Source organism: Microtus oregoni, unplaced genomic scaffold, assembly GCF_018167655.1.
Source record: "Microtus oregoni isolate MIOR12 unplaced genomic scaffold, Mior012 000010F_ref0000083, whole genome shotgun sequence".
NCBI lineage: Eukaryota > Metazoa > Chordata > Mammalia > Rodentia > Cricetidae > Microtus > Microtus oregoni.
This window is the reverse complement of record NW_024543069.1, coordinates 352065-377885: the sequence shown is the minus strand read 5'-3', so window position 1 is coordinate 377885 and position 25821 is coordinate 352065. Positions and strand designations below refer to the sequence as shown.

The 25821-nt window shown below is 38.1% G+C and overlaps 1 protein-coding gene across 5 annotated transcripts in view; it reads left to right on the top strand.

The window, feature by feature from the left end:
- Positions 1–25821, top strand: part of Lrba (LPS responsive beige-like anchor protein) — a 478937-nt gene that overhangs the window by 367116 nt on the left and 86000 nt on the right. For all 5 annotated transcript variants that reach the window (XM_041659437.1, XM_041659438.1, XM_041659435.1 and 2 more), the window contains exon 47: positions 5404–5556. In XM_041659437.1, the coding sequence (XP_041515371.1) occupies positions 5404–5556 (153 nt within the window). The remainder of the gene's footprint in view (positions 1–5403; positions 5557–25821) is intronic.

The window sequence follows — 25821 nt, the reverse complement described above, 5'->3', positions numbered from 1 at the left end:
AAAAAATAATAAATTTCTTATTGTGATGGCGATTTAGTAGGAAATATTAATTCTCAGATATTTTTGTGAGAATACTTTCTTTAGAAGTGAATTTTGTTAGGTCTTCTTTGAATTACCTTGAAGGCTTTTATAAGTGGGCATAGTTCAACAAATGCCCTTTCATATTTAAAAATTTGGTGTGTCTGAAATCAAGGATCATATTAATGATAATATTTATACATAGAATTTAGTGTTATAGGAACTTCATACAAATCCCGAGTTTTAGAAATGACAAATGAGGTGAATAAGGTCAAGAGATTAAATTATTTAAGACCATGTGACAGTAAATTAAATAGACAAGACTCAAACCCAATTTTTCTTTCCTCTAAATCAGAGTGAAATAGATTATCTATTGCCTATTTGCTTGTAACTCATGATTTTTTAAATACATTTGCAATCATAATCTTTTATGGTTCTTATTAGATCCATCTAGAAGTTCTAGAGATTATTTTTCTATTTCAACTTTTAAAAATACTGTTTTTATTTTGCTGAAGAAAACAATGTATGTAATATATAAAGATAATGTTTTTTCTAAAAAAAATTAAGTTCAAACGTCAATTTGAAAACTTTCATTTAAATTGAGTTATAAATGTTAATATAATACACTTTAGTCGAGTGTGGGCTAACAAAACAAGCTTACAAGTTTTTATTTTTATGTCCTATTTTCATCATTTTTTTGTAAAAAAAAAAAAAAGCTTCAGATTTTTATACCATGAAGTATATTTCTTTTCCCAGTGGTAAACAGCTAAAATTTTGCTTCCCTATCTGTACACCTTCAGTGTCCCGTTCCCTAACTATAGCACTACATTTGAATGTTTGAATTGCCAAGGTTTTTATTCTTGAATTAGTCAATGTTAGCTTGTATCCTAAAACAGCATCTTTGCTCTTTTTTCTTTTCTTTCTTTCTTTCTTTTCTTTCTTTCTTTCTCTCTCTCTCTCTCTTTTCTTTTTTCTTTTTTTTTGTCTCATTTCTTTAGATTATCGCATTGCATTTGATGTGTTTGTCCAGATGGAGGGAGCAATGGTTTTAGTTCAGTGGAGAGAATTGGTGACTAATGAAAGGAGAGTCACACAGCCTGGCTGCACAGGCCGTTCCTATCAGTGGGATTGTACCTTCCTGAAGAAAACTAAAGCATATGTGTGGTCACAACCAATCCTTGTCATTATGCCATGAAAGCCTTGGGATTTGTGATCAAAGCTATGAGCTTACCCTGAATTGTGGTATAACCTCTGTTTGAACCTTCTTGTTTTAGAAGATGGTACACTAAAGTTTGACCATGTCACCTGCCTCTAAAACATATCTGCCTAATTAACTGATAGAAATTAAAATTATCGTCAACAGGCTGAAGGAAAATGTGGGTTGTAGGTGTATCTGTCCCCGTCAGGGTTGTTTACTTGTCATTTCCCCCAATGTTTTAGAGAATGGCCGAACATGTGGTTTTTATCCAGAGCCCAGTGTTCTATTCAGATGAATATAAAACATACTTCACTTTGTAAGTGTGCATTTAAAATACCAGAAAGACATAATCTTTGACCCTGTTACTAAGTTTCATCTGTCAAAAAAGATAATTTTAAATAGTAATATTTGTATTCTATCACAGCATGATTCCTAGGGAAATACTGCTTTCCAAAGGGAACTGTGCTGAGACGCCTGCGTGTCGCCGTCATCCTTCATAGTATGTGCTTCTTTCACTTATACTGGCGTCTTCATTAAGTTCATGTTTGCTTCATAGGAAGAGAGGGATTCAGCTGCCATCACCGTACGGTGTTCTCCTTGAGATTACAGTATGTTTTATCCCATGTGTTCCCCTCTTAGGAATTTAATTGTGCTTTTTTGATTATGTCCTTTACACTCTATGTCGAATCTTCATAATATCTCTCCAGTGTTAATTTCTTGGAAAGATTTGTTCTATCTAAACTTACATTGTTTTTGAACGTCCCTGATAGAACAGTCTTTTCTCTGTTTTCATGAAAAAAGATAGTTAAGACTTTAGACCTAGGCATTTAGGTTTCTTACACTGTACATATTCTTTCTACTTTATTTTCAACTCTATTTCTAGACCAATTGAATTTTTCCTAATTGATCATTAAAAATAAAGGACATATACATGCCAGTCTTGGTACCTCTTCTTAAGATACCCTCCTTAGCAGGAATGCCCTTGTTTTTCCCTTTGCCATTTTTTTCATCTTAAATGCCGCTTGTCTTTATTTTTGTGTAGAGTGTGTATGTGTGTAGAGTGTGCATGCTCATATGTATGAGTACAGGTGCATAAGTGTCACAGCACACACGGAAGGACCAGAGCACAGCCTCTATCTCAGCCTCCTTTCCACATGGTCTGAATAGGGCCTTGTCTGGTTTGCTCTGACTGTTTCAGGCCACCTGGCCCAGAAACTCCCAGAGATTGTCCTGTCCCCACCTCCACCTCTCTGTGTAGGCGCACTAGGGTTATAGACATGTCCTGCGGCATCAGGCTTTACATGGGGCCTGCAGCTCTAAGCTCCTGTCCTCATGTTTGCACAGCAAGCATTGTATCTGCTGAGGAACCCCTCACCGCCAGTACAATTTCCCTGATTTTGCTCAATGCCCAGTGTATGGACTGGAGTATGTCGGCAAGAACCGATGACTTAGGCTCCACCTCTTCCCAGTGTCTTCATTTTAGAAAAAGACAGACAGAATTATAAACAGACTGCAGAACTCTGCGCTAGGAACCTGCTGTGCTATATTCGTTTATCATAGTCCTCTGTGACCACCCTAACTTTTAGGCTTCATTTTCTCCTTTCAATTCTGAATGCTGTTTGTTTGTACAGCCAGTTTTGCCTTACTAAATGAGTATTTTTTAGACTTTTCATATAGCCCTCATTGTGATCTGTGTTTTATATGGACAGAAAATACTCTTCTTTCTCTGTTCAAACTTGACACAGTTATCTGTAAAGGTTAAGAATTAAATAATCATTTTTGGAATTGTGATGCTTCACCCTTTTATCTATCCAAGGCTTAAATAATCAACCAAAGAACTTACTCAATCTGTAATCTGAACACTTGAGAGAATAGCCATGAATTCAGGGACAGCCTGGGCTGCATAGTAAATTCCAGGATAGCCTGACTACAGTGTAAAACCTTGTCTCAGAAAGAGAAAAAAACCAAAACCAAAACAAAATCCCAAAAGAAAAACCTGTGATTTATTTTTTACTAAAAGGTAACGTTTGTACTCTACTTTTGCCTATATTGAATTCTTCCTGCCATTTTATATCCCAGAATGTACTCCCAGATAATATATTAATAACTCATTACTAAAATAAACATATAACCATAATGGCCAACTCAAACATAGATGAACTATCCTAATTTGAATCTAACCTTTATTCATATCAGGGTAGTGGAAAATTCATCCAAACCCAGTAGAGTGGTAGGGCAAGACCTTTTTTTCTTGAAGCTTGAATGAGAATCCCAAGTTTAGGGAGTGCCTAGAAAACTGGCTTTTCTGCCTTCCATCCATTCGGCTTTTAAGTTGTGTTCTTAGAATAACATGTCCAGTCTTTTGGATACAGGCATCTTTGTCTCTTATCCCATGTTCTGTTCCTGCCCCACAGTGTCCTCCTTTCTCCTTCCCTCCAGGCTGAATAAAGCTGACCATAGGTTTTAAGAAACATGTTTTATTAATCTTTGGGCAAATCACATACTACCTCTTCTTTAACTTGTGTTTCCCTCGGTCAGTCAGTCTGTTTGGTGTGTGTCGGGTATGGTTGTGTGTGGGTTATGTGAGTAGAGGGGAGTATGTTCCGTGGTGCCCACGTGGAGGTGAGAGGCTAGCTTTGGGGACTTAGTTCTCTCTTGTCACCATGGGTCCTCAGGCTTATGCGCTGGGAACATTTACTCAGAGTATTGCTTTTTAAAGATCAAGTTTTACTATATAGCCTAGATTGGCCTCCATCTTACTATGTAATCCAGGTAGCCTTAACCTCCTGGTGACCTGTCTTTATTCTGCCAGATTTTTGAGTACTGGGGTTAACAGGCACATGCCACCCTTGCTCTCATTCATTCATGTCTAAGATGGAGCCACTCGCTCACCTTATAAAGCTGCTATGAAGATGAAATATGGTAGAGTTTATTAGAAATTTAAGCTTTTTATTCAAACCATGCAATAAATGTTAGCTTTATACCAATATATTACTACTCTTTCCTACATGAAATAATGCGCCTTGTCTTTATTTCTTTCACCGATTAGAGATTAGAGTTACAGGCATGGCTTCCAAAGATGATCTTAAAATTTTGTGTGTGAGAGCTATCTAATTTAAGGGTAAACTTTCTGAACAAGATTCTTTTAAGAATTAAGTAAATAATGTTCCCTTTAAAAGTCTTTCAAGTCTAATGATCATAGAGTTGTGGGTCATTTGAAGGAGAAGCTCATTGTACCCTGCCTAGTTAATTATCATGATTGTAAACAAAAGATTCAGAGCCAAACAGGATTCCCTGTGGACTGTGAAAGTGAGAGCAGGTTCTTTCTTGCTGCATCTTTTTCTCTGCTCTGGCAAGTTCATACTGACCTTGTCCAAACTCTGATGCCCTCTCTGTTTTACTGCTGTTTGGACATCCAGACCTGTGATGGCTGGCCCCGAGGGGGTTTCTGAAAGACCACGGAAGCACTGACCCATGTCAAGACTGGATTTTAAGTCTGCTCTACAGGTTGCCTGAAAAAGTTACGTGTGGGCTTCCTGGCCACAAAGCCCTACCGCCTGCATTTTTCTCCTTTTTAAATATTCATTTTACAGCCATTATTTTTAATTTAATCAGTTTCTTATGGATGTTGTTTTCTAGACTAATGAAAATTTTTATCTTTTATTAGAGTTAGTATCTTAAAAATCTTTTATGTTTTGATGTAAAAATTCCTGTTTATCTGTGGCTAAAATGCAAGTAATTGTTCACATGGTTAATAAAAAGACCAAAGAAATAAAATAATAACATTTTAACCCTTATTGTATAAAGATTGCCTTCTGCTGTGAATTCTATATATTTCATCTTTTAAAAAAAATGTCTTGGGCTGTTAGTTTTATAGCATGCAATCTCCATTTATATCTTGTTGGTTCTCAATTATTACTTGCTTACCTGAATTTAAGAGTTTCTAGGTTTTGAAATGTGTCCTGAAGGAAAGCCTGTTTGGTATGTTCATTAAGATGCTGTGTACGTTTTCCTGGTCATGATCTTCTCTTTTAACAGAAAATGGGAGACTGAACAAAGAGAAAGACAATTATGTAATTTTTGTTGTTGTTGTTGTTTTGGGTAATAGGAAATAATCACATCATGTTGCATGTATCTAGTCCATATCCTATATTTTATGAAGTAACATTTCTTTCATTTTTATATAGGAATTGATTCCTGAATTTTATTATCTCCCTGAGATGTTTGTCAACTTCAATAATTATAACCTTGGAGTGATGGATGATGGGACAGTGGTGTCTGATGTTGAACTTCCTCCTTGGGCCAAAACCTCAGAAGAGTTTGTTCGCATAAACAGATTGGTAAGATTGTCATCATCTTCTCTGTCCTGTGTTGATGTAAAATATTAACCCTTGCCTTCCTGTAAACACTGCAGCTGATAGGAACTGCTAAAAATAATACAGTGCTACACTAGCTGCGTTATACCTCAAAAATTATATTGAATTCTAAGTATAATAGTTTGTTTCATTCATTATTTAAGCTGCTTTTATATATGTTCCTGATAATTTAAAATTATAAACAAATGATGTTAGAGACCTTGGAGTTATTTTGTGTTTTTAAGCGTGAGCATTTCTTGATGCGGAAGGATCGTTTTGTGTTTTGGTCTAGTACATTTTAGTACTAAATAACATCTTTAAGTTGCATTTTATATATGCATAATTTGAAAGAAAAAATTTGCACTATATATTTTGAGTATGAAGACTTAAAAACAGTATTTACTGAACTTAAAAGCAGCATCTTAGTATCAGGTTCTGCAGTCTCGCTGTTGCATGTCTTGTGACAAAGTAGGTACATACTTTTTTTGCCTTTAAAGTCTTATAAAAATTTGCAATGAAGGAGCATTCTCAGTATCTAAAAGTGTTGTCTTTGACATTCTCCATGTTAAAAATGTGATTTTGGGTTATAGAGATAGCTTAGCAATCAAGAACTTTTATTGCAGAATATTCAATGGTGTTTGGTTCCCAACACCCATGTGATGGTTCACAAGCATCTGCAACTCCAGATATAGGTGTCCAATGCTTTCCTCTGACTTCCCGGGCACCAGGAACACATGTGGTGCATATATATACATGCAGGCAAATCATATCAATAAAATAAGTAAAGCTAAAAAAGTTTTTAAAGTATAATTTTAATTAACTAGTAGTTTTTGTGATTAAGCAAAAATTACTATATTTGGATTTTCTGGGTAATATTCCTTATTTTTCTTACTGACCATTGTATTTTAATTTTATCTTCCGATCCTAATTCTAGTCCCATTCTTACTAGCATGTCATATTTTACACATAATAAACATACTGCAGGGCATTGGAAAGATAGACTCAGAGTTAAGCCAAACTTTCTAGTCGTGAGTCACTCACACTACGCTGTCAATCATGGGATCCTAGACAAGTTAGTATTCCTGAATCCTGCTTTGTTTTAGTATAAAATTTCATTTTTGTATGCAATATATGTTGGTTATTCTGTGGAGTTTGAATGGTATGTTTGGAGCATAGTTAGTAGTAGTCCTAACAATGTTTGAAATTTGGGGCTTTCTATGTCCTTCACAAGGCTTGTTCTTGTCACTATTAGGCACTTCAGATATTCTAGTAGGTACCTGTTGTAACTTTATGACTAATAATGTTTACCATTTCTCTCATAGTCATTGTTGGTACTCAAATGATTTTTGGTGAACTGTCTCATGACTTTGATACAAATCTTTACACTTAATGGTCCAAATTAGGTTATAGTCTCAAACAAAGCCAAATAAAACTTCACTGTGAATCAAATGCAAACACAGTATAGAGATGAATATCTGTCTCTTAATATAATTCATAATTGCAGAAATTATTTGATTATTTATTCATGTGTCTTTATGAAAGAATTTAATAATTTGCTCATTCTAAAATAAGCTGTGTGCACGTGTGGTGAACAAAGCTCTCTGCAGTGCGGTGCATGTTGTGCACTTTTCTCTGCGGTGCGGGGCATGTTGTGCACTTTTCTCTGTGGTGCGGGGCATGTTGGTGCACTTAGCAGTTTCTTCCAACTTTCTATCGGTGACTAAATTGCTATCGGTGTTTTACGTAGCTGTTAGCATGTTATCACATAAGGTTTGAGTCCATCCTCTTTGGGTTTACCTCTTCAAGTCCACAGATTCTTATGCAATGATTTTAGCTCATGAAATGCATACTACTTTGATCTGTGACCTTTTTGTGGTGCTAATCGGGTTCCTGATATCATTATACCTTACTCATTAATCATATTTCCTGCAGCCCGTCAGGCAGCCAGACAGCACAAGTCCCTGTTTCCAGCCCTCTGTTGGCAGGTTTTTGCTTTTCCAGATTATTACAGATGATACTTTGACTTCTCATAGCCAGAGCCACATCAAGCTGTGTATTACAATTAAAGTCAGATGGTCCTCAGGTTGAACAGGGATATAGTGTTGCAGCTGTCTCTCTGTCGAACAAGCCGGCACTAAGAACAGATGATCTATAGGGCAGTGGATAATAAAAGATTCTACGTCACTTGGTTGGTAGCTGAGGATCACAGAATTAATTAACTGACATAATTTAAGATACCAAACATTTCTTTTTTAAAATATCTGGTTGCTCAGATAGTAACTCAAGGGGATTGGATATTTTTAGTATCATGCAATTTTGTTTGTGGATTAGTACTGTTATAGTTTCTGCTTGTATCACCTGACTGTAACTGCTGTCTTAGCTAGCATTTTCCCTCAGTGCTCTGTGTAGGTAATGAAGCTCTAAATGTGGGATTGGTAGACTGACTGGCTAAGTGATGCCCTATGTACAAAAGACAATGTTTTCCTTATTTTTGAAGGAAAAGCCACCCAAATTTAATCTTTTAGATAAGTTATAGTCTCTTTGTTCTGAGCATATGGAATCCAGTAAAATCAAAACAGTTTTAATCACATCCCTGAGATTGATCTGTTTTACCTATATTTGGGAAGAATAATTATTCCAAATGCTGCTTAGAAATAAATGCAAAACAGACTTTTATACTTTCAAATAATATAAAATGTATGGTTTAGGATGCTCAGTGCTTATCAGTGGTGGACATACATTATTGCCTCCCATCTTGTCAAGTCTAAATTGAATAAAAGACCAAAAAAAAGCATGAATACCCAGAGCACTGATGAAAATATTTTTCATCAGTTTCAGCATGAATCGTTTTGTTTAGCTTCTGGATATAGACTGTATTTGCACTCTAAGCACAGTGACCAATGTATTTATCATTTGTTTGCATACCTGTCTGTGGATCAGCACTGTTACCCCAGTAAGCCAAAAGTATCCCAGTCTCTTTAGAGGTTACTTCCTCTTTGATAGTTTAGCCTGTTTAGTGTTTTCAGGCTTCCAAGTAGCAGGTGTATATGACAGGCCTGTAGTGATACTGTGTTTGTAATCTAACAAATAAAGCTTACCTGAAGATCAGAGTGCAGAGATAGCCAATAGTTAGCCATGGAGGCCAGGCAGTGGTGGCACACACCTTTAATCCCAGTACTCAGGAGGAAGAGGCAGACAGATCCCTATGAGTTCAACGCCACCCCTGTGCTACCTACACAAGATTCATCCAGCCTAAAAGAGAAACAGAGCTAGGTGGTCACGGTTTACACCTTTAAACCCAGCACTAGGAGGCAGAGACAGGAATGATATGGCTAGGCGGGAAGAGGAATATAAGGGAGAGGAGACAGGAGCTCAGATGCAGTCTGTGGATGCAGTCTGAGGATTTGTAGAGATAGGATTGCTCCTTTGGCCTGAGCATTGGTTGCATTATGTCTTATTGGTAAATCCAAATTATTCTGTTACCTGATTGCATGACTGTGTGTTTGTTTGTTTGTTTTGAATCAGGCCTCACTATGGAACTCACTATGTAGACCAGGCTAGCCTTGAACTCATAAGATCTGCCTGTCCTTGCCTCCTGAGTGCTGGAATTAAATGTGCGCTCACCAAGTCTAGTCCCTAGGCATTTCCATGTTATAGGCTGATGTTAGTAGGGCATCTCTAGTTATTTAAGGACTGCTGTGGCATTTCCCACTTTTGACTTGCCCCTATTTAGGCTTTAATTCCAAAATGTGTGTAGGTAGGTAGGTAGGTAGGTAGGTAGGTAGATAGATAGATAGATAGATAGATAGATAGATAGATAGCAAATTGTTAGGTCTACTTATTTATCCAGAAGAACCTTTTGATTGAAATGGTTACTTTGTTCACATTTAATGCTGCTGTTATTATGGTAAGATTTGTGTCTGTCACTTTCTTTAGTCTTTCTGTTTCTTAATTATCTCCTTTGCTATTAAATAGATATTTACTTTTTTACCAATTTCTTATTTAAAGTTTTTTTTTTTCAGTCTTTTGTGATGGGGTCTTGCTGTGTTTCCAGGCTAGTCTCAGACTCCCAGATTTAAATCAGCCTTCTGTCTCTGGCTCCTGAGTAGCTGGAACCACAAATTAGCATGACCACACCTGGCTAACCTGTAGCCTCTATGTCCTGGACAGAGTAATGCCTGATGCTTAAATCAGGAGTTTTTGTGGTATTTGTGTGGTAGAGACCCCTGATTCCAGGTTATTGATGACTCATTGTCAAGTGTTTGCTTTCTATACTTCCTGGTATTTGGGTTGACCCTATTCCTTCTGTCAGTAATTCATTTTGGCACAGTTTTTATTTAGCTAATTCTTTCGCTAAATTCTTGAAGTACCTTTATATACTGACATCAGGAAAAAGAAGTAAAACAACATTGTGATAACGTGGGCTTTGTTAAGAGAATGTGAAGTCTCTGGAGGTTAGAAGTACGAAAGAAGAGAAAGTGTGGGGGGGATAGCAGCCTAGAATGTATCCCCTTACGCTGTTTAATCGTGTGGATTATCATGAGTGTGCTGCCAGGTCCAGCTGGAAGTCATCATTTCTGCTAGGGACTGATGATCATGGTGGGAGATGAGGAGTGAGACTCACTGGCTCACAAAGTGAGGTTGGAAGTAGAATTCACAGAGCAGGCTCGCTCCCACCTTGCTTCCAGTGATGCTCTGTGGGGCCAGGAAGTAGCATCTAATCCCTCCTGCTGTAGCTACTCCTGGTATCTCGCCTGTCACCTGCCCCAGTCTGCCTGGGAAGCAGTGCCTACTGCGGTTTGGTTCTGTTCTCCATGCTTCACGCAGCTCTGGGCAGGGCTACCTAATAAATGACTGCTTGCTGTGCTATTTGTGTCCGTTTGATTTGCCTGTAACTGCTGTATATCCAACACATTTTTTTCCAGTGAAGAATTTTATATATGCTGGCAAATTTCCTTGAGTGTGGTAACCAGAGAGTGACCTTTTCAAAATAACAAAGGATTGCCACATGCTTTGCTTTTGCAGCATGGTTTCATTTTTAGTGGTCTGACTCCTTTCACCATATCTTAGAACTATCATTAGAATAGGTGTTCTTCAAGGTACATCTCAGAAAGCTTGCAGTGCTAGGAAACAACATTCTACACATATAGAAAGGGGCAGCAATTTTATCCCGTTAAGTTACTCTGAATGAGTGTTGAGAATATCTTCTCTACAAGGCACGTATTCTCACCTTTCATTTTTAAATCACATGCAGTTGGAAATGTGTCAAGTTTGTAAAACAATTTGAGGGAGGCACATAACATGTTGATCATGTTGGGGAACAGAATATCGTCTCTAATCCTTGTATTTGGCACTGATTGGCTCAGCAGTTTCAGTTCAAGGGTGGCTGAGTTTCCTGCTGGGGTCTGAAGTAAGCAAACTATTACAGTGACAGAGCCTGTGGTGGAGCTGCTTTTCTCACAATGCTGAGGAAGCAGAGACAAGAAGGGGCCAGGGACAGAATACCTTTAGACCACTTTCCTGATGACTTTCTTCCATTGTGGCCTCATCCCCTAAAATTTCTGTTATTCCCAAAGCAGCACCACCAGCCCAAGGCTCCACACATGATCCTGTGGGAGATTTCATATTTAAACTATAATAAATATGTAATTCACTTGGGTCTACTATTAATGTTTAACCTCCTCCTTAGCATGTTTTCTCCCTTTCCTCTTCCTTTCCTTCATATATACACATATACATATCTAGACTATGCTTATATGTATTATTTAATAAAATCCTTTAATTGTAAGTTATATGCTTCATAGTCTTACCCGTACATATTTTTTATTGTTCTCCTAGAAATAGTTATATTCCCTTATGTGATTATAGTTATCCATTTCTTAAATTTGTATTGATAAAATACTTTTCTCTAATCTGTTCCCCATTTATCAGTTTTCTGATTTGAAGCAAATAACATCTTTATAGAATCTTGCCCCTATGCAAGGTGCAGTGTAATTTGTTACTTTTAGATGATATACAGATTTTTAGAAGCTACTTTACCTGTAAACATTAGTGTTAGTTTCATTGGGTTTCCATAACAGAGTATTGCAAATTAAGTAGGTAAAATAGCAAAAATATGTAGGCTCATGTTCAAGACATCTGCAGGAACTGGCTTCCTGTGAAAGCCACAGAGCAGTGTTAACTCCTGTCTCCCTATACCTCCCTCTCTATGTGTGTGTCTGTTTCCCTGTTCTCATTTTATAAGGACACCAGTCATGTTGGATTAGAACCTCATATTAACCTGATTACTTGTGTAAATAATCTATTTCCAAGTAAGGTCACACTCTGAGTTATTAGAGGTTAAGATACCAACATATGGAGTCATGTTGGAGTGGGTATAATTCAACCAGCAGTAGCCACTTGATTGCCTTTCTTCTCACAAACATGCTTTGGAACAGCCTTTTATATTACCTCTGTACTTTAGCATTCATTAAGCCTCATCACGATTATTTAAATTCTCCTATATGCCCAAAATTACACAGAATAGATTTTGTTTTGATCCTTTTTGAAAATAAGATGACATAATTTATGGCCTCCCTTCCTGGGAGAAATGTAATCTGCATCTCACCAGCAGAGGACTTGTTTATGTTTCTGTCAGGATCATCCTACAGACATTGGCACCACGGGGCCATATAAATTACTGGTGTTTTTTCTATGAGTTATATCAAAATACTCATAAAATAGATACTCCCTAAATTGGAGACTCTTACAAATATTGTTTGAAAAATTTAGTGTTTATGTAACATGAGAATTTGTCTTGTGATGTGTCTGTGTGACCCACCTGAGCATGAATCTATTGGGTGAGATGTCATAGCCAGTTGAGAACCATGCAGTTTTCAAAATAAGTGACACAAAATAGTTCATGAAGGATAGGCATGGTATTTCAATAAAATGTAGGCAATTTCTGATAACACTGTTGATTGATGCATTAGACACATAAACAGTAATTATAAGGCATGTTATAAAGAATAAGTTTATCAGACTTAAGAAGCTGGAATTCTACAATGATGGAATTCTAGATTTTAAATTCTTAAGCTATATTTATGTTTGAAAGAGTATGTTGTAATTTTCAAAATAGATACTGAAAAACTACCCTGAATTATTAGTGTATGAGTCTACCCACCATGAATATTTCCCTATACTACTTAGAAAACATACATTTAATTTTTTACAGTACCAGTTAAGTTTTTCATATAAAGTATGCTTTGAACTAACTACAATAAATATTTTCCTGTAAATGTGAAATTTTTAGCTGGGCTTAGTAGCACAGGCCTGTCATCCCAGCTACTCAAAAGCTTGATGCAACAGGAGCACAAGTTCAGGGCCTGCCTGGACCACACAGTGAACTCAAGTCCAGAGTGCTCAGTTTAGTGAGACCTTGTCTCAAAATGAAAAGTTAAAAGAGGAGTTAGAGCTCAGTGGTCACATATTCATATCTGCAAGGTTCTGAGTTCAATCCTCTGCACCATAAAGGCATTAAAGACAGTCGTTCCTTCCATTTGTATGGCAGCACCTTCCTTTTCCTTTTTATGAGATCAACAAAGGCACCTATGCCAGTTGGCTTACTTTTCTAGACTCTGCAGCATCTTTCTGTAAGCAAGTTTCACTGTATCCTCTTCAGTCACACTCATCACACAATGATCTTGATTGTTCTTCTTTCTAAATGAAATGGTCTGTGCTGTACTGGGCCAATATTTCTCTAAGACTAATTCTTTCAGCAGGTGCCACATTTCTGTCCTATCAAAGGAATGCCTGCGCAGAAATACTCCAGCAAGACTCTTGTCTTTACTGTTCTTTTTTGTCAACTTTTTTTTCCTGTTCTCTGTATTAGAGAAGAAAACAAAATTTATTTAGTGTAGTTTAAACTATTCATTGCATATTTTTCATAAATATTTGTTCTTTGTTTTAATGAACCTTTGCTAAATTCAAGCTTCAGTTTTTAAGAAAACAGTAACTGTGTCTCATTGAGCATTTAATATACTCTAGATACTGCTGTATTTTCCGGATTAATTCCTTAATCTTTAGAACAGTCCTGTGAGACAAGTGCTGCTCTTTCCCAATTCTGTGTATTAGACAGCCGAGCCACAATAGGTATTACAGAAAGAAGAGGAAATGGGCTTTTTGTTGTAATTGTATGGTGGAACTCAAACTTGGGATCCTTCTGCCTCCATATCCCAAGTGCTGAGATTACAGAAATGTGTTACTATGGCTGGCCATAGAATGGCCTTTTAGAAAAAAAAAAAAGAAATTTAATTTTGAAGTTGTTGTAGTTGATTGCATATTTAATATGGCTTTAAAGTAGAATAAAGTAAGAAATTATAACAAATATAGGTTATCCTAATGAAACATAAAGCCTGTTTCATCTTACAGTCTTATAAGTATTGTTGTAGATGATATCCCCATTTAATTGATTGGAGTCATTATAATGTCATTTCCTAACTTTTTTGATATTTTTTAAGGATGTCTAGTTTGCCTTGGCAAACTAGAACTCATGGGCTTACCTCTGCCTGAGAGTAAAGGTGTGTACCACCACACCCAGCTCTGATTTATTATCTTACACTTGCCTTTGTTGTTAGAACTACATCAGTAGTCTCCTTCTAATGCCCTAACCTCTGTGTTACAATTAATACACAGGTGATAGTTTTTCTCCCAAATGAGCAGTGTAAATACATTGTTTGCTTTCATTTAATCAACCATGTGCATGTACAATAGATTATGACTCTTGGTCTCAGTCTCGGGTAGGATTACTTTTTGGGAGTGAGTGCTGAGAAGCACAGGTACTTATACATGATAAGCAAGTACTATATCGCAATACACTACAGCCCAAATAGGTTTCCCAACAAGGGAACCTACCCCTTGCTATTGTCATCATGACACCTCTCCTGCACATAGAAATTAAACCTGCAGTATATTGTCACCGAAAATTTTCATCTTTAACATTGTTTTTTAATGTTTTTTTTTATGTTGAATGAATGGAATCTGCATTTTTTTTCTCCAGATTCTACCAATTTATCCTCAAACTTTAAGGCCCAAGCAGAGAAGATTTTAATTCCACTTTAATCCTTCTGACATATAGATATAGAAGCTGTGACTGCTATCTCTTAATTCCATACAATTGCAGATACATTTTATTCTATTGCTTATTGTCATTACAGACTATTAGCTTTGCCACTTATGGTGGCCTAAATTTTATAGTATTACAGTGAGTATTTATTGATAGACATACATACAACTCTAATTCAATTGAAGTTAAACAACATAACTAGTATATTTAATGGTTTTGATCATGTGGTTTGCATTTTCATATCAATTGCCTTAGTAATTTTATAAAAGTTAAGATCTAAGCATGATATATTTGAATGCAGTACATATTTTTACTTGAAATGTCTCAGTTGGTCAGATCTGTTAGCTGGCTCTTGACCGTCATTAAGTCATTTAAACTCTTGGAAATAAGTATAAAGTCACACTGGAAATAAGAAGGATGTTTTCAGGCATCAGAGTAGGTTTAGAATAGACGCGTTACTGAAGATCACCTGGCCATTATAGCAATGAATTGTTATGTAAAAGAAGATTAACTCTTCTCTCCTGTGGTGCTATAAAATAATGATTGGAAATAATTTCTCTGTGTGGAAATATATTCAGAAGAGAAAATTAATAGGTCATCCCTGTGACTGAGTTTCTCACTGGGGCATCTGAAGTTATTTATTACTCTGGTGAAAATGTGGTCAGCCCACTCTTTATGTAAAAGTGTCTGTAGTTCATGAATTAAATGCTCATAATCTGGGACTGGTTGGTAGAACCTTCATTTTAACTCCAAAGGAATTAGTTGTTATAGAGAATTTCAGATAAGGATCTGTAGAGGTGGAGAGAGATCCTGTTACATTGCGTGGCTTGTAAATAAAGAAAAGCAGTAAAAATTCTCGGCATGCTTCATCCTAAAGCTCTAGTGTTTCATTCAGCAAATATTTATTGGCACGTATTGCTTGTCCTCAGATTATATGAGGAAGAATCTGACAGAATCACTACCATACAGGAATTAGCAGTCTGCTAATAGGAATAGTCAATATAAGCCTAGATAACAGTGCAGCTGCCTCTGAGGAATGAAGGGGAGAAGCTTTGGAGCTGGGCATTGAAGGGCGAGTTTAGTGTCTGTTATGGGTGGAATTGCTCCTCTTTCCCCGCTTATTACCTTGTGAACCCTAGTTCTCACTGTGATGGTTCTTGGAGAAGGTGCTTTGTGGACATCATTGTTTTCAGAGAAAAGTATAAGGAAAAAGCCCTGTGGTAAAGCCTTGTGCAGCTAGAGGGCTAGAGAGGACTCTTGGCTGTACCTCACAATCACCTGTAACAACAGTTCCAGGGAATCCCACACCTTCTTCTGTCTTCCATGGGTACCTGCATGCAGGTGGTGTAAAAACATACACTTGGGTCCACACACATATGCATAAAATAAAAACTAAACCTTTAGAAAAATATACTCCACTGGGAAAACCAGAGAGCTGAACTCTTTGCCTACCTTCTCCCCCCAATCTCATTCTCTGCTCACAGCCCCTTCCCCACTGCACCATCAAAGTGAGTAGGGAGGGCAATATACCTGGATCCAAATCAGGAAGATGGCCCTCATTCTCATCAAAAAAGAACCATGCTGGCTCTTTTTTTAAGTGGCATGGATCTTTTGTTTATACATATGTCTATGTACCATCTGTATGCCTAATGCCAGTGGAGATCAGAGGGGAGGGTGTTGGATCCCCTGAAACTGGAGTCATATACAGTTATGAATCATCATGTGGGTGCTGGAAATCAGATCCATGGCCTCTGGAGGAGCAGCCAGTGCTCTAAACCACTCAGTCATCTCTCCAGCCCTTTTTTTTTGGTTTGGGGGACGGGGGCAGGTGTCTGTTTGTTTGATTCCCCCCCCCCCCAAGAGAGGTTCTCACTGTGTAGGCCTTACTGGCCTGGTGCTCAGTTTGTAGAGCAGTCCAGTCTTGATCTGCCCGCTTCTGCCTTCCAAGTACTGTATTAAAGGCATATGCCACTACGTCCAGCTCCCATGCTGGCTCTTAATATCAGAGTTCTGTTATGAGGTCACTGACTTTATTATAGTAACCCAAGCTAAGATCATCCTTACATGAATATTTTAGACCAGTGGGGGAAAGTATACAAAAGCATGGATTGTGTAAAAAGTGAAGGTAATATATAACTAGGGTTATATATTGTGCTAATTCAATAAGATTAGAAATGATTTTTGAATTTTAACTTGCTAAAACACTGAACTTTTTAAGGATTATCGCTGTGTATGGTAGAACACACCTATAATCTCAGCTGCTAAAAAGGCTGAGGCAGGAAGTCTGTTAATTTGAAGCCAACAAGGATCCACCCCCTCTAGGTAAATAAGAATAGCTGTGGTCAAGGATCCACCCTCCCCCAGAGGTAACTAAGAATAGCTGTGGTCAAGGATCCACCCTCCCCCAGAGGTAACTAAGAATAGCTGTGGTCAAGGATCCACACCCCCCCCAGGTAAATAAGAATAGCTGTGGTCAAGGATCCACACCCACCCCCCCAGGTAAATAAGAATAGCTGTGGTGATTTGAATGTTAAATGTCCCCTTTAGGCTCAGTCCTTAGGACCCTTGGTCCCACCTGGTGATACTGTTTGGAAAGATTATGAGGAGGGGCAGCCTAGCTGAGAAAGTAAGTCCCTGGAATGGGATTTGAGTTCAGAGCCTTGTGCTACTTCCAGTTTGTCATCCTTGCTTGGTACTGCTGTAAGGACATAATCTCGTCCTGCTCCTACTGCCAGTTAAGGAGACAGAAGGATGTGTTCATACTTAGCAATAGCGTCACAATGCAGTGAGACAATTCTAGACTTTGGGCAACTGAGAGATTAGCAAAGGTAGGCCAGCAGGAGAGAATGTGGGATGGGATGCGGTAGAAAATACAGAGCAGAAAATGAGAAAGATATTCCTGGCAGAAGGCATTTGCATTCACAGTTCTCAGCAAATTCACCAAGTGTAAGTCAGTCCAGAGAAGGACATCTGTGGTTTGGATTTACCAAGAAAATGGATGACTCAAGGAAAAATATATCAGCTTAATCCTAGGGTCCATACTTCTTTAATATGAGAACTGGGGAAATATCTCAAGGCCTGTGCAAGGACACCTCTGTTTATGTGTGTGGTATTCAGACAGAACGTTGCACTGGTGCCATAGTTGAAGTGTCTAAGTATAAGGAAGAGTTGTGAGTCAACACATTGTCAAGGCTTGACTCACAAGAACCCTTCCCCAAGGCTTGTGAAGTGTGAAACCACTCTTCTGAATAAACGCTGGTGCTGGTTGCAAATAGGCCATCTATCCTTGTGCACTACCAAAACATAACAATGATAAAAGGAGAAGCTGAGAGGCCTTAGTACTACAGCAGATTATTTTTTGTGCCTTCATGGCCACTGCATCGGAACTGTATAGCATAGCATGTTGGTGTTGAGGCCATTCATCATTGATCCTGCCACTGGGAAGATCTTGTGAAATTTCTGGCCCCTGACAGTGAGACTATGAGACACAACCATGGTGTGTCCTTTTCTCTTAATGCAGGTTGTAAAGAAGTAAAACTCTGGGCAATAATTCTTTATCATCTGCAGTAATACTGAATGTGAAATTTTCCTAGCTCAGATAATACTGCATTTGTAAAAGCTGTATTTTGAGGGAGTCATTTGAGACACTAATAAAAGTTTAAGTTGAAGCTACTCACTTTTCTATATATAACAATTCTTCCTGGACCATGAATAGTTAAGGATACCTTATAATCCTTTTCTATCCAGAAACTGTATAGTGTTACATAGCTTTTTAGGCCCTAGAGAATTTTTCACTTACATTTTCTGGGATGATGCAGCTGTCCATTGTAGCTGCTGGTCCCATGTGGTTGTGAAACATGGTTGAAATACCGAAGAACTTAGTTTTTAATTCTTATCATAAATTTAAATAGCTGTATTTGACTAGCATAGCTTTGGAGATACAATGGTTAATGACAATGATAATGGTTACTGTAAGTTTAGACTTCTTCTATGATATCCCTGTACTCATTTAAATACTTTATTCTATAATAACCTCACTTTAACCTTTCCAATAGTCCAATCTTTAAGATTTTATTGCTGCTTATTTTCTGCTTCTCTTTAGGATGCAAATGTCTGTCTTATATCTGCCTCATCAATGCATTATGGAAGCAATAGCTTGTTTGAGTTCACAGGGTCACAACTAGGGAGGTTTTGACTTAGGATGGAACCATGCGTCATTTCACCCATTCCTGGTGGTATTTAGATGAGATCGTACTTTAAAGTTGTTGTTGGAATGAGTTGACACTGTTGGGGTTATGAGGTGGAATAAAGATATGAATTTGGAGAGGATATGGTGAAATGCCTTACACTGTTTTTGTTCCTAAAAGTTAGACTGTGAGCCATATGATTGATTGCAAACAAGTTCTCTGAGGTGACTGAGGTTAAATAAGATGATAAAGGTGGAGCCCTGACCCAAGAGAACTGCTGATATCATAAAAGAACAAGACTCATCAGTGATCTCTTTTTCCACATTGTGAGAACAATGTCAGACGATACCATCTGAGCCAGAAAACCAATCCTGCTAGAACTTGCATTCCAGAACTTCACCCTTCAGAACTAAATTGCAGTTGTTTAAGCCATTTCTGTAGCCTGCGCTATCTCCCGTCTGCTCTTCTATTTCTGTATCATGACTCTCTCTCTCTTCCCTGATACTTTCTATAATCTAATTGTATTAACTGTCAAGTCTAATTTTCCAAAGATAACTTCCCATTACACATTTGCTTTATTTCTTCTGTTTCTTAACTTACTCTGTTTTCCTTTCGAATGCATTTGCTCAAATACTGTACATGCTGTTGGGACCATCTTAAGTTTTACTTCCTTGACTGCTTTGTTGCTAATGCTAATGTTCCTGGCCTCTCCCATGTTCTGATCCCTCCATAGTTCAGTCTGTGTTTCTTGCTTTTTAGTTTGATTTCTTCAATTGCTTGAAATTCTTTAAGAGGTAGATTTTGTTTTTCTTCTTAAGCTTAGAAATCTCTTGTTTATTGTATACCTTAAACATGCTAGGAAGCATCCTACCCTTGAGTTGTATCCCCAGACCTAGTAGGACTATTTCTTCAATGTATTAGTCTGAAATTACATTAATTTTGATCAGAGAAAAGTTACTTACTCTAAAGTCAGTGGAATTTATTGAATAGATTATATATTGCAATTTTATCAAATATAGCAAGCCTTACAATTTGAAAAAATGGTATGCTGAGTCTTTTTAAAAACCTTTTAAAATATTCATTTTATTTTTCTGTGTATTTTGTCTGCATGTATATAGGTATACCATGTGGTACCTGTGGTGGTTAGAAGACGAACTGGAGTTACAGATGGTTGTGAACTATCATGTGGGTGGGTGGGTCCTGGGAGTCAAACCTGAGTCCTCTGTAGGAGCAGCAAGTGCTCTTAACCCCTGAGCTGCTCTTCAGGTCCATGTGCTGAATAAATCTTCTGCTTGGATATAGTGTTAAAATTTAGAACAGACATTTCTTTAAAGGAGTAAATCTTGTGATATTTTACCTAATTTCCTAACAAGACTTCTTTCCAGTGACACTTTCAGCCTTCTCCGGTGGGATATGAATAAGAATGATTTGAGAGTGTATTATTTCAGAAGTTCCTTTGAGGGTTTTTATGTCTTCAGTTCTCTTTATCAATGGGACACTAACACACAGTACTAGAAGTATTGATATGTATTCTCACTGACTTTGTTAAATTATGCTCTACAGAACATTTTTACAGTTTTGATAGAATTTATAAAAATATATTAAGCTGCTTTTTCTTTGTTGTAATTATTTTGGAGTTCCTTGTGGGATGCTGATTATGGTGAAACTGGCACAGGGGAGTGTAAGTGTTACTTCTCAGCAGAACTGTGATTGCACAGTTGAATCCAGGCTTAATATAATGTTGCTGAGCAAATTCAGTGTGTCGCGTATTGGTTGTTGATTAATAACCCATTGTCAGTGGAAAGATGGCAGTGTTATTTCCAGGCAGGCATCTGCCTCAAACTGCCAGTTTTCCTGTGGCTTCTTTTATTTCTTCATCCCTTTATCCAGCTGCTGTTCCTCCGCTCTTGCTGTATTTGCCCTCTAGCTCATGGGATAGCCACTCAGCTTCCCCTGAGACTGCTGTTAATGCTTCCTTTTTTATTCTGCTGGCTGGAATGCACTTGGCATCTTCAAGCTCAAACCTCTCCTCCCTCCTTTTTCAACAGACACCAGGCACTTAAGTAGCACTTTCAGCCTCCACCAGTTATCAGGAGTAGCTTTCAACCCCTCGTTTCTGGTCTGGTAACTCAGCACAAGGTCCCAAGAGAGCTTGACTAAGCCAATTTGCCCCCTCTTCCTCCTTCTTCTGTCTGTCCATCTTCCTCCTACTTATCCATTTCCTTTCTTTTTTTCTTTCTCCTTTTTAATCTCCCAATTGTATTTTCTCTACGTTAGTGCAGTAGATGCCACAGAGTCAGGCAAGTTATTTGTAATAGAAAATAAAACAACAATAAATTTGTAAACTACGTTTGTTCAATAATTTAACTGGTTCCACTAATATTTTTTTATTTTCCGTTTTTTTTTTATCTTCTTGCTCCTTTGTGGCTATAAAGAAGATTCTATGTAATGAATTTATAGGTATGACTTCGGGGTTTTGGCTTATATATAAACAGATATAGCTATATTTACATGGGCCTACTTGCTCAAGGTGATCTGTAATACAAGAGGAGGTAAAACCTCTTTTAACAAATGCTGAAGAAAAGGCAAGACTATTCTATTTTAGCACCATGACTCACTCCGCCCCGTACCTCCTCTAATCTCATTGTAATAGCTGTCAGATCTAATTCTCCGAAGATAACTTCACATTTCACAGCTGCTTTATTTCCCCGGCTTCTTAACTTCTTCTTTTCTATGTTCAACTTTAAATTTTTATTCTATTTTAGGTTTATTGTTTTCTTTTTCTCTAGAGCGGTTTGAATATGCAGCTATTTTCTCCAAACTCTCTTTTGGATATTCTGTGAATGTTAGTTTTTTTTTTTTCATTTTGAAGTAATCATTTCTAAACTTTTAGAGATTTATAATCTAAGATTTATATCATAAAAATCAGAAAATAAGATTATAACTTTGAGCCTAGAGATCAAGAATAGCAGCAGAGCTCTGTGGGACTCATCCATTAACTGCACGAAGTCTAGAGGCTGCTCCAAATGCCTGCAAGAGAGAAACATGAAAAATTCATGTTGGTAGTTATAGATCAAAACCAGTCATTTGAATACTATATCCTTTTCTTTCTTTGTTGCTTAATATTTTAATACGTTCATCTTAAAAGAAAACAATTAGATGCTGTTTGTGTTTTAAAAATCTAGACCAATGAATATTCATTTTCTATAGTCTGACTAAACTCAGAAACTTTTGTACTGTATCTCCCCAAGCAAGTTTTATTTTAAAGGCCTAAGATTCAATACCTTGTTCACCCTGATTCTCTCGATGTGTGCTTGCTTAGTTTGGGAGGTTTAATGCTGGGTTTCTATTTAAGGAAGCTTCATGCTTCAAGGAGTTACTAACATTTCAGAGCCACAGGGAGGAGGAGTCTCATTCAGTTCTGTTCCTTTGCAGAGTGGGAGAAATAAAGGGTGGGGCAGGAGGGAGGACCTTATCGTCACAACAAGTTAAGTTGGTATCATACTAATTTATAGTCCTTCTTTGAGCTCCATAATTCATCATTCATTCTCTATCTCTCTCTCTCTCTCTCTCTCTCTCTCTCTCTCTCTCTCTCTCTCATGGATTTTCGAGCCAGGGTTTCTCTATTGTAGCCTCCACTGTCCTGGAATTCACTCTATAGAGACTGAACTTGAACTCTCAGAGATCCACCTGCCCCTGCCTCCCAATTGCTGAGTTTAAGCCACCATTGTCCAGCTCTGCCTTCTCTTTATTGCTGGGCTAGGAATTGAAGTTATGGCCTCATGTTTGCTAGACAGTTGCTTTATTGCTCTGAGCTATGTTCTAGCCCTGCCTAATGCTCTTTTGAGAGTGGGTGCAAACTAGAAACTCAGAAAAGATGGCTGGTCAGGTCACAGAACTAGCAGGAATCAACATTGGTCACATTTCTAGATCCCAGTCCATTGTTTTATTCTGTTCTTTCTCTCATGCACAACATATTTTGTAGACTCAAGACAGTTTTTACATACCTAACTTGAACTTTATTAAAATTGGATATCCACTTATTACAATGTAATTGAATTCTACCATCTATAAAAGCACACTCAAAATAGATCAAATATCAACTTAAGACTTCAAGCCATAAAATCAGAGGAAAATCCAATGTGAAGTGTCATGATTTTCCATGATACCTCAGTTGGAAACGGTGCTCGATGACCTGAATTTTATGGAAAGAGAAAAATTGACTCCTGGAAGTTTTTGTTCTTATCTCTGCGCCCGCATCATGCCACACATGTGTGCGCAATAAACAAATATACCCAAATATATTTTTCACTGATTTTTTTATTGAAAATAGATTTTTTATGTAGTATATTCTGATTACAGTTTACTCTAGCTCCTCCCAGTTCTCCCTATATTCATAACAATGGAAATCCACATCCTTAGTTTCTCTAATTAGAATACAAACTGGCATCTAAAATAATAACGTGTTTGTTTGAATGAAAATGGCATGCATATTCTTATAGGGAGTGGCACTATTAGAAGGGGTAGCCTTGTTGGAGTAGGTATGGGCTTGTGGGAGGAAGTGTGTTGCTGGGAGTGAGCTTTGAGGTTTCAAATGCTCAGCCTAGGCCCAGTGTCTCTCTCTTCCTTCTACATGCGAATCCAGATGTAGAACTCTCAGCTCCCTCTCCAGCACCATGTCTGCCTGCATGCCACCACGCTTCCCACTATGACAGTAATGAACTAGACCTCTGAACATGTAAGCCAGCCCCAATAAAATGATTTCCTCTAGAAGTGTTGCCATGGTCATAGTGTCTCTTCACAGCAGTTAGGACACTAAAACAAAAGTTGATACCAGGAATGAGATGTTACTGAGGGTGATTTGAACTGTGGGGACCCAGCTCCAAAGGTTTCAGGGGAGAAGAATATTAATATGTGGCCTAGAGATCGTTCTTCTGATATTTTGGGGAAGAATGTGACTGCTTTCTGTCCTTATCAAAAACAAAAAACCAAAAAAGCCCTGAAAAAAACAAAAAATATGCATGGGGCTAAATTAAAGAGTTAGAGATGAACAAACAGCTTGGCAGAGGAGTTTTCTAGGTGGCCTTGTATTGATTGTGTCGCTTAGTTATTAGTAGACACAAAAACACTGATTTATAGTGAAAAGGAGCAAACTGAGCAATACTGTATGAAGAGAAGAAGAGCATCAGGAAGTGTAAACAGATTAAAGAAAGCCTGATGCTAAATGGAATAAAGGGAGTGGTGACCTCGGAGCAGAAACCTATGCAGCTAATCTTCCAACTTGTGAAGAGAATTTTTTTCTTTTTTTATTATTTTATAAATAATACCAATCAAAATTTCCACTTCCTCCCCTCCTCCACTTCCCTTCTGCTCCCCCTCCCTCCTCTCCTCCCCCTCCAGTCCTAAGCGAGGGCAGTACCCTGCCCTGTGGGAAGTCCAAGCCCCCCCCCCCTCTATCCAGGCTTAGGAAGGTATCCATCCAAATAGAATAGAATCCCAAAAAGCCAGTACAGGCAGTAGAGACAAATCCCAGTGCCATTATCATTGGCTTCTCAGTCTGCCCCAATTGTCAGCCACATTCAGAGGGTCCAGTTTGAACCCATGCTCGTTCAGTCCCAGTCCAGCTGGATTTGGTGAGCTCCCATTAGCTCAGGCACACTGTCTCAGTGGGTGAACCAACCCTTTGTGGTCCTGACTTCCTTGCTCATGTTCTCCCTCCTTCTGTTCTTCAACTGGACCTTGGGAGCTCAGTTCAGTGCTCCTATTTGGGTCTCTTTCTCTATCTCCATCCACTGCTGGACGAAGTTTCTATGGTGATGTTCCAGCTATTCATCAGTGTCACTATGGGACAAGGCCAGTTCAGGCACCCTCTCCTCTACTGCCCAGGGTCCTATCATCCCCGTGGACTCCTGGGAACCCCTTAAGAGCCAAACCTCATGCCAACCCCAAAATAGCTCCCTCATTATGGGAGCAGAGAAGGAGAAATGTTTAAAAAGTGAAAAGAAATTAAAGAAAGGCTTAGGACCAGGTGTGTTGGTGTATACTTTTAACCTCAGCAATCGGGAGGCAGATCTCTATGATTTTGAGGCCAGCCTGGTCTATGGAGTGAGTTTCAGGGCAGACAGAGAAACCCTGTCTCAAAAAACAAAAAGAGAAATAAAAACAAAAACATTTTTTTTTCTTTTTTGTAATTAGAGTGCTTGTTTCTCAAGTGTGGATCTAGAGGACAATACCACTTCACAGTGTTTAAAAGTTTGACATGCCTAATTGGATTCAAAATTTAAATAAACTGTTGGAGGGTGAGCAGTTTAACTGTGGGAGGTGGAGCTTGTTTGGAAGTGGGAATTACTAGGAGTGTTTATGTCCATGGAGGCTCTGTCTGACCTGGGCTCACTCTGTCCACCATGATGTGGCTTATTCTGCCATGATAGAAACTCCTAAAACCATGAGCAAAGTAAATCTTTTCTTGTTTGTTACTGTTGGGAATTCTATGACAAAGATGACAAAATCTGCATGCTTCACTGCTGACTTTTAACATCCAGCCATTTCGGACAATTCTTATTTCCATCTGCAGATCTAAATTCTGCCCTTTTTGTTATGTCTCTTGGGAAGTAAACAAAATGACTCACTTCCGTGTGTGCCAGAAGATCTAGTTACTCATTTAATTGAATCAAGAGTATTCTGTATTTCAAAATCAGTCTCAATCTCCTGGGTAAACTGGGAGAGGAGGAGGATGGGAACATGAGAGATCATGGCGGAGTTGGGGGGCCGGAAAGGGAGAGCAATCAAAGAGATATCTTGATAACGGAGGCCATTATGGGCTTAGGGAGAAACCAGGTGCCAAGGAATCTCCAGGAAACCACAAGGACGAGCTGAACTAAGACTCCTAGCAATAGTGGAGAGGGTGCCTGAACTTCTCCTGTAATCAGATTGGTGACCACCCTAATTGTCATCAGAGAG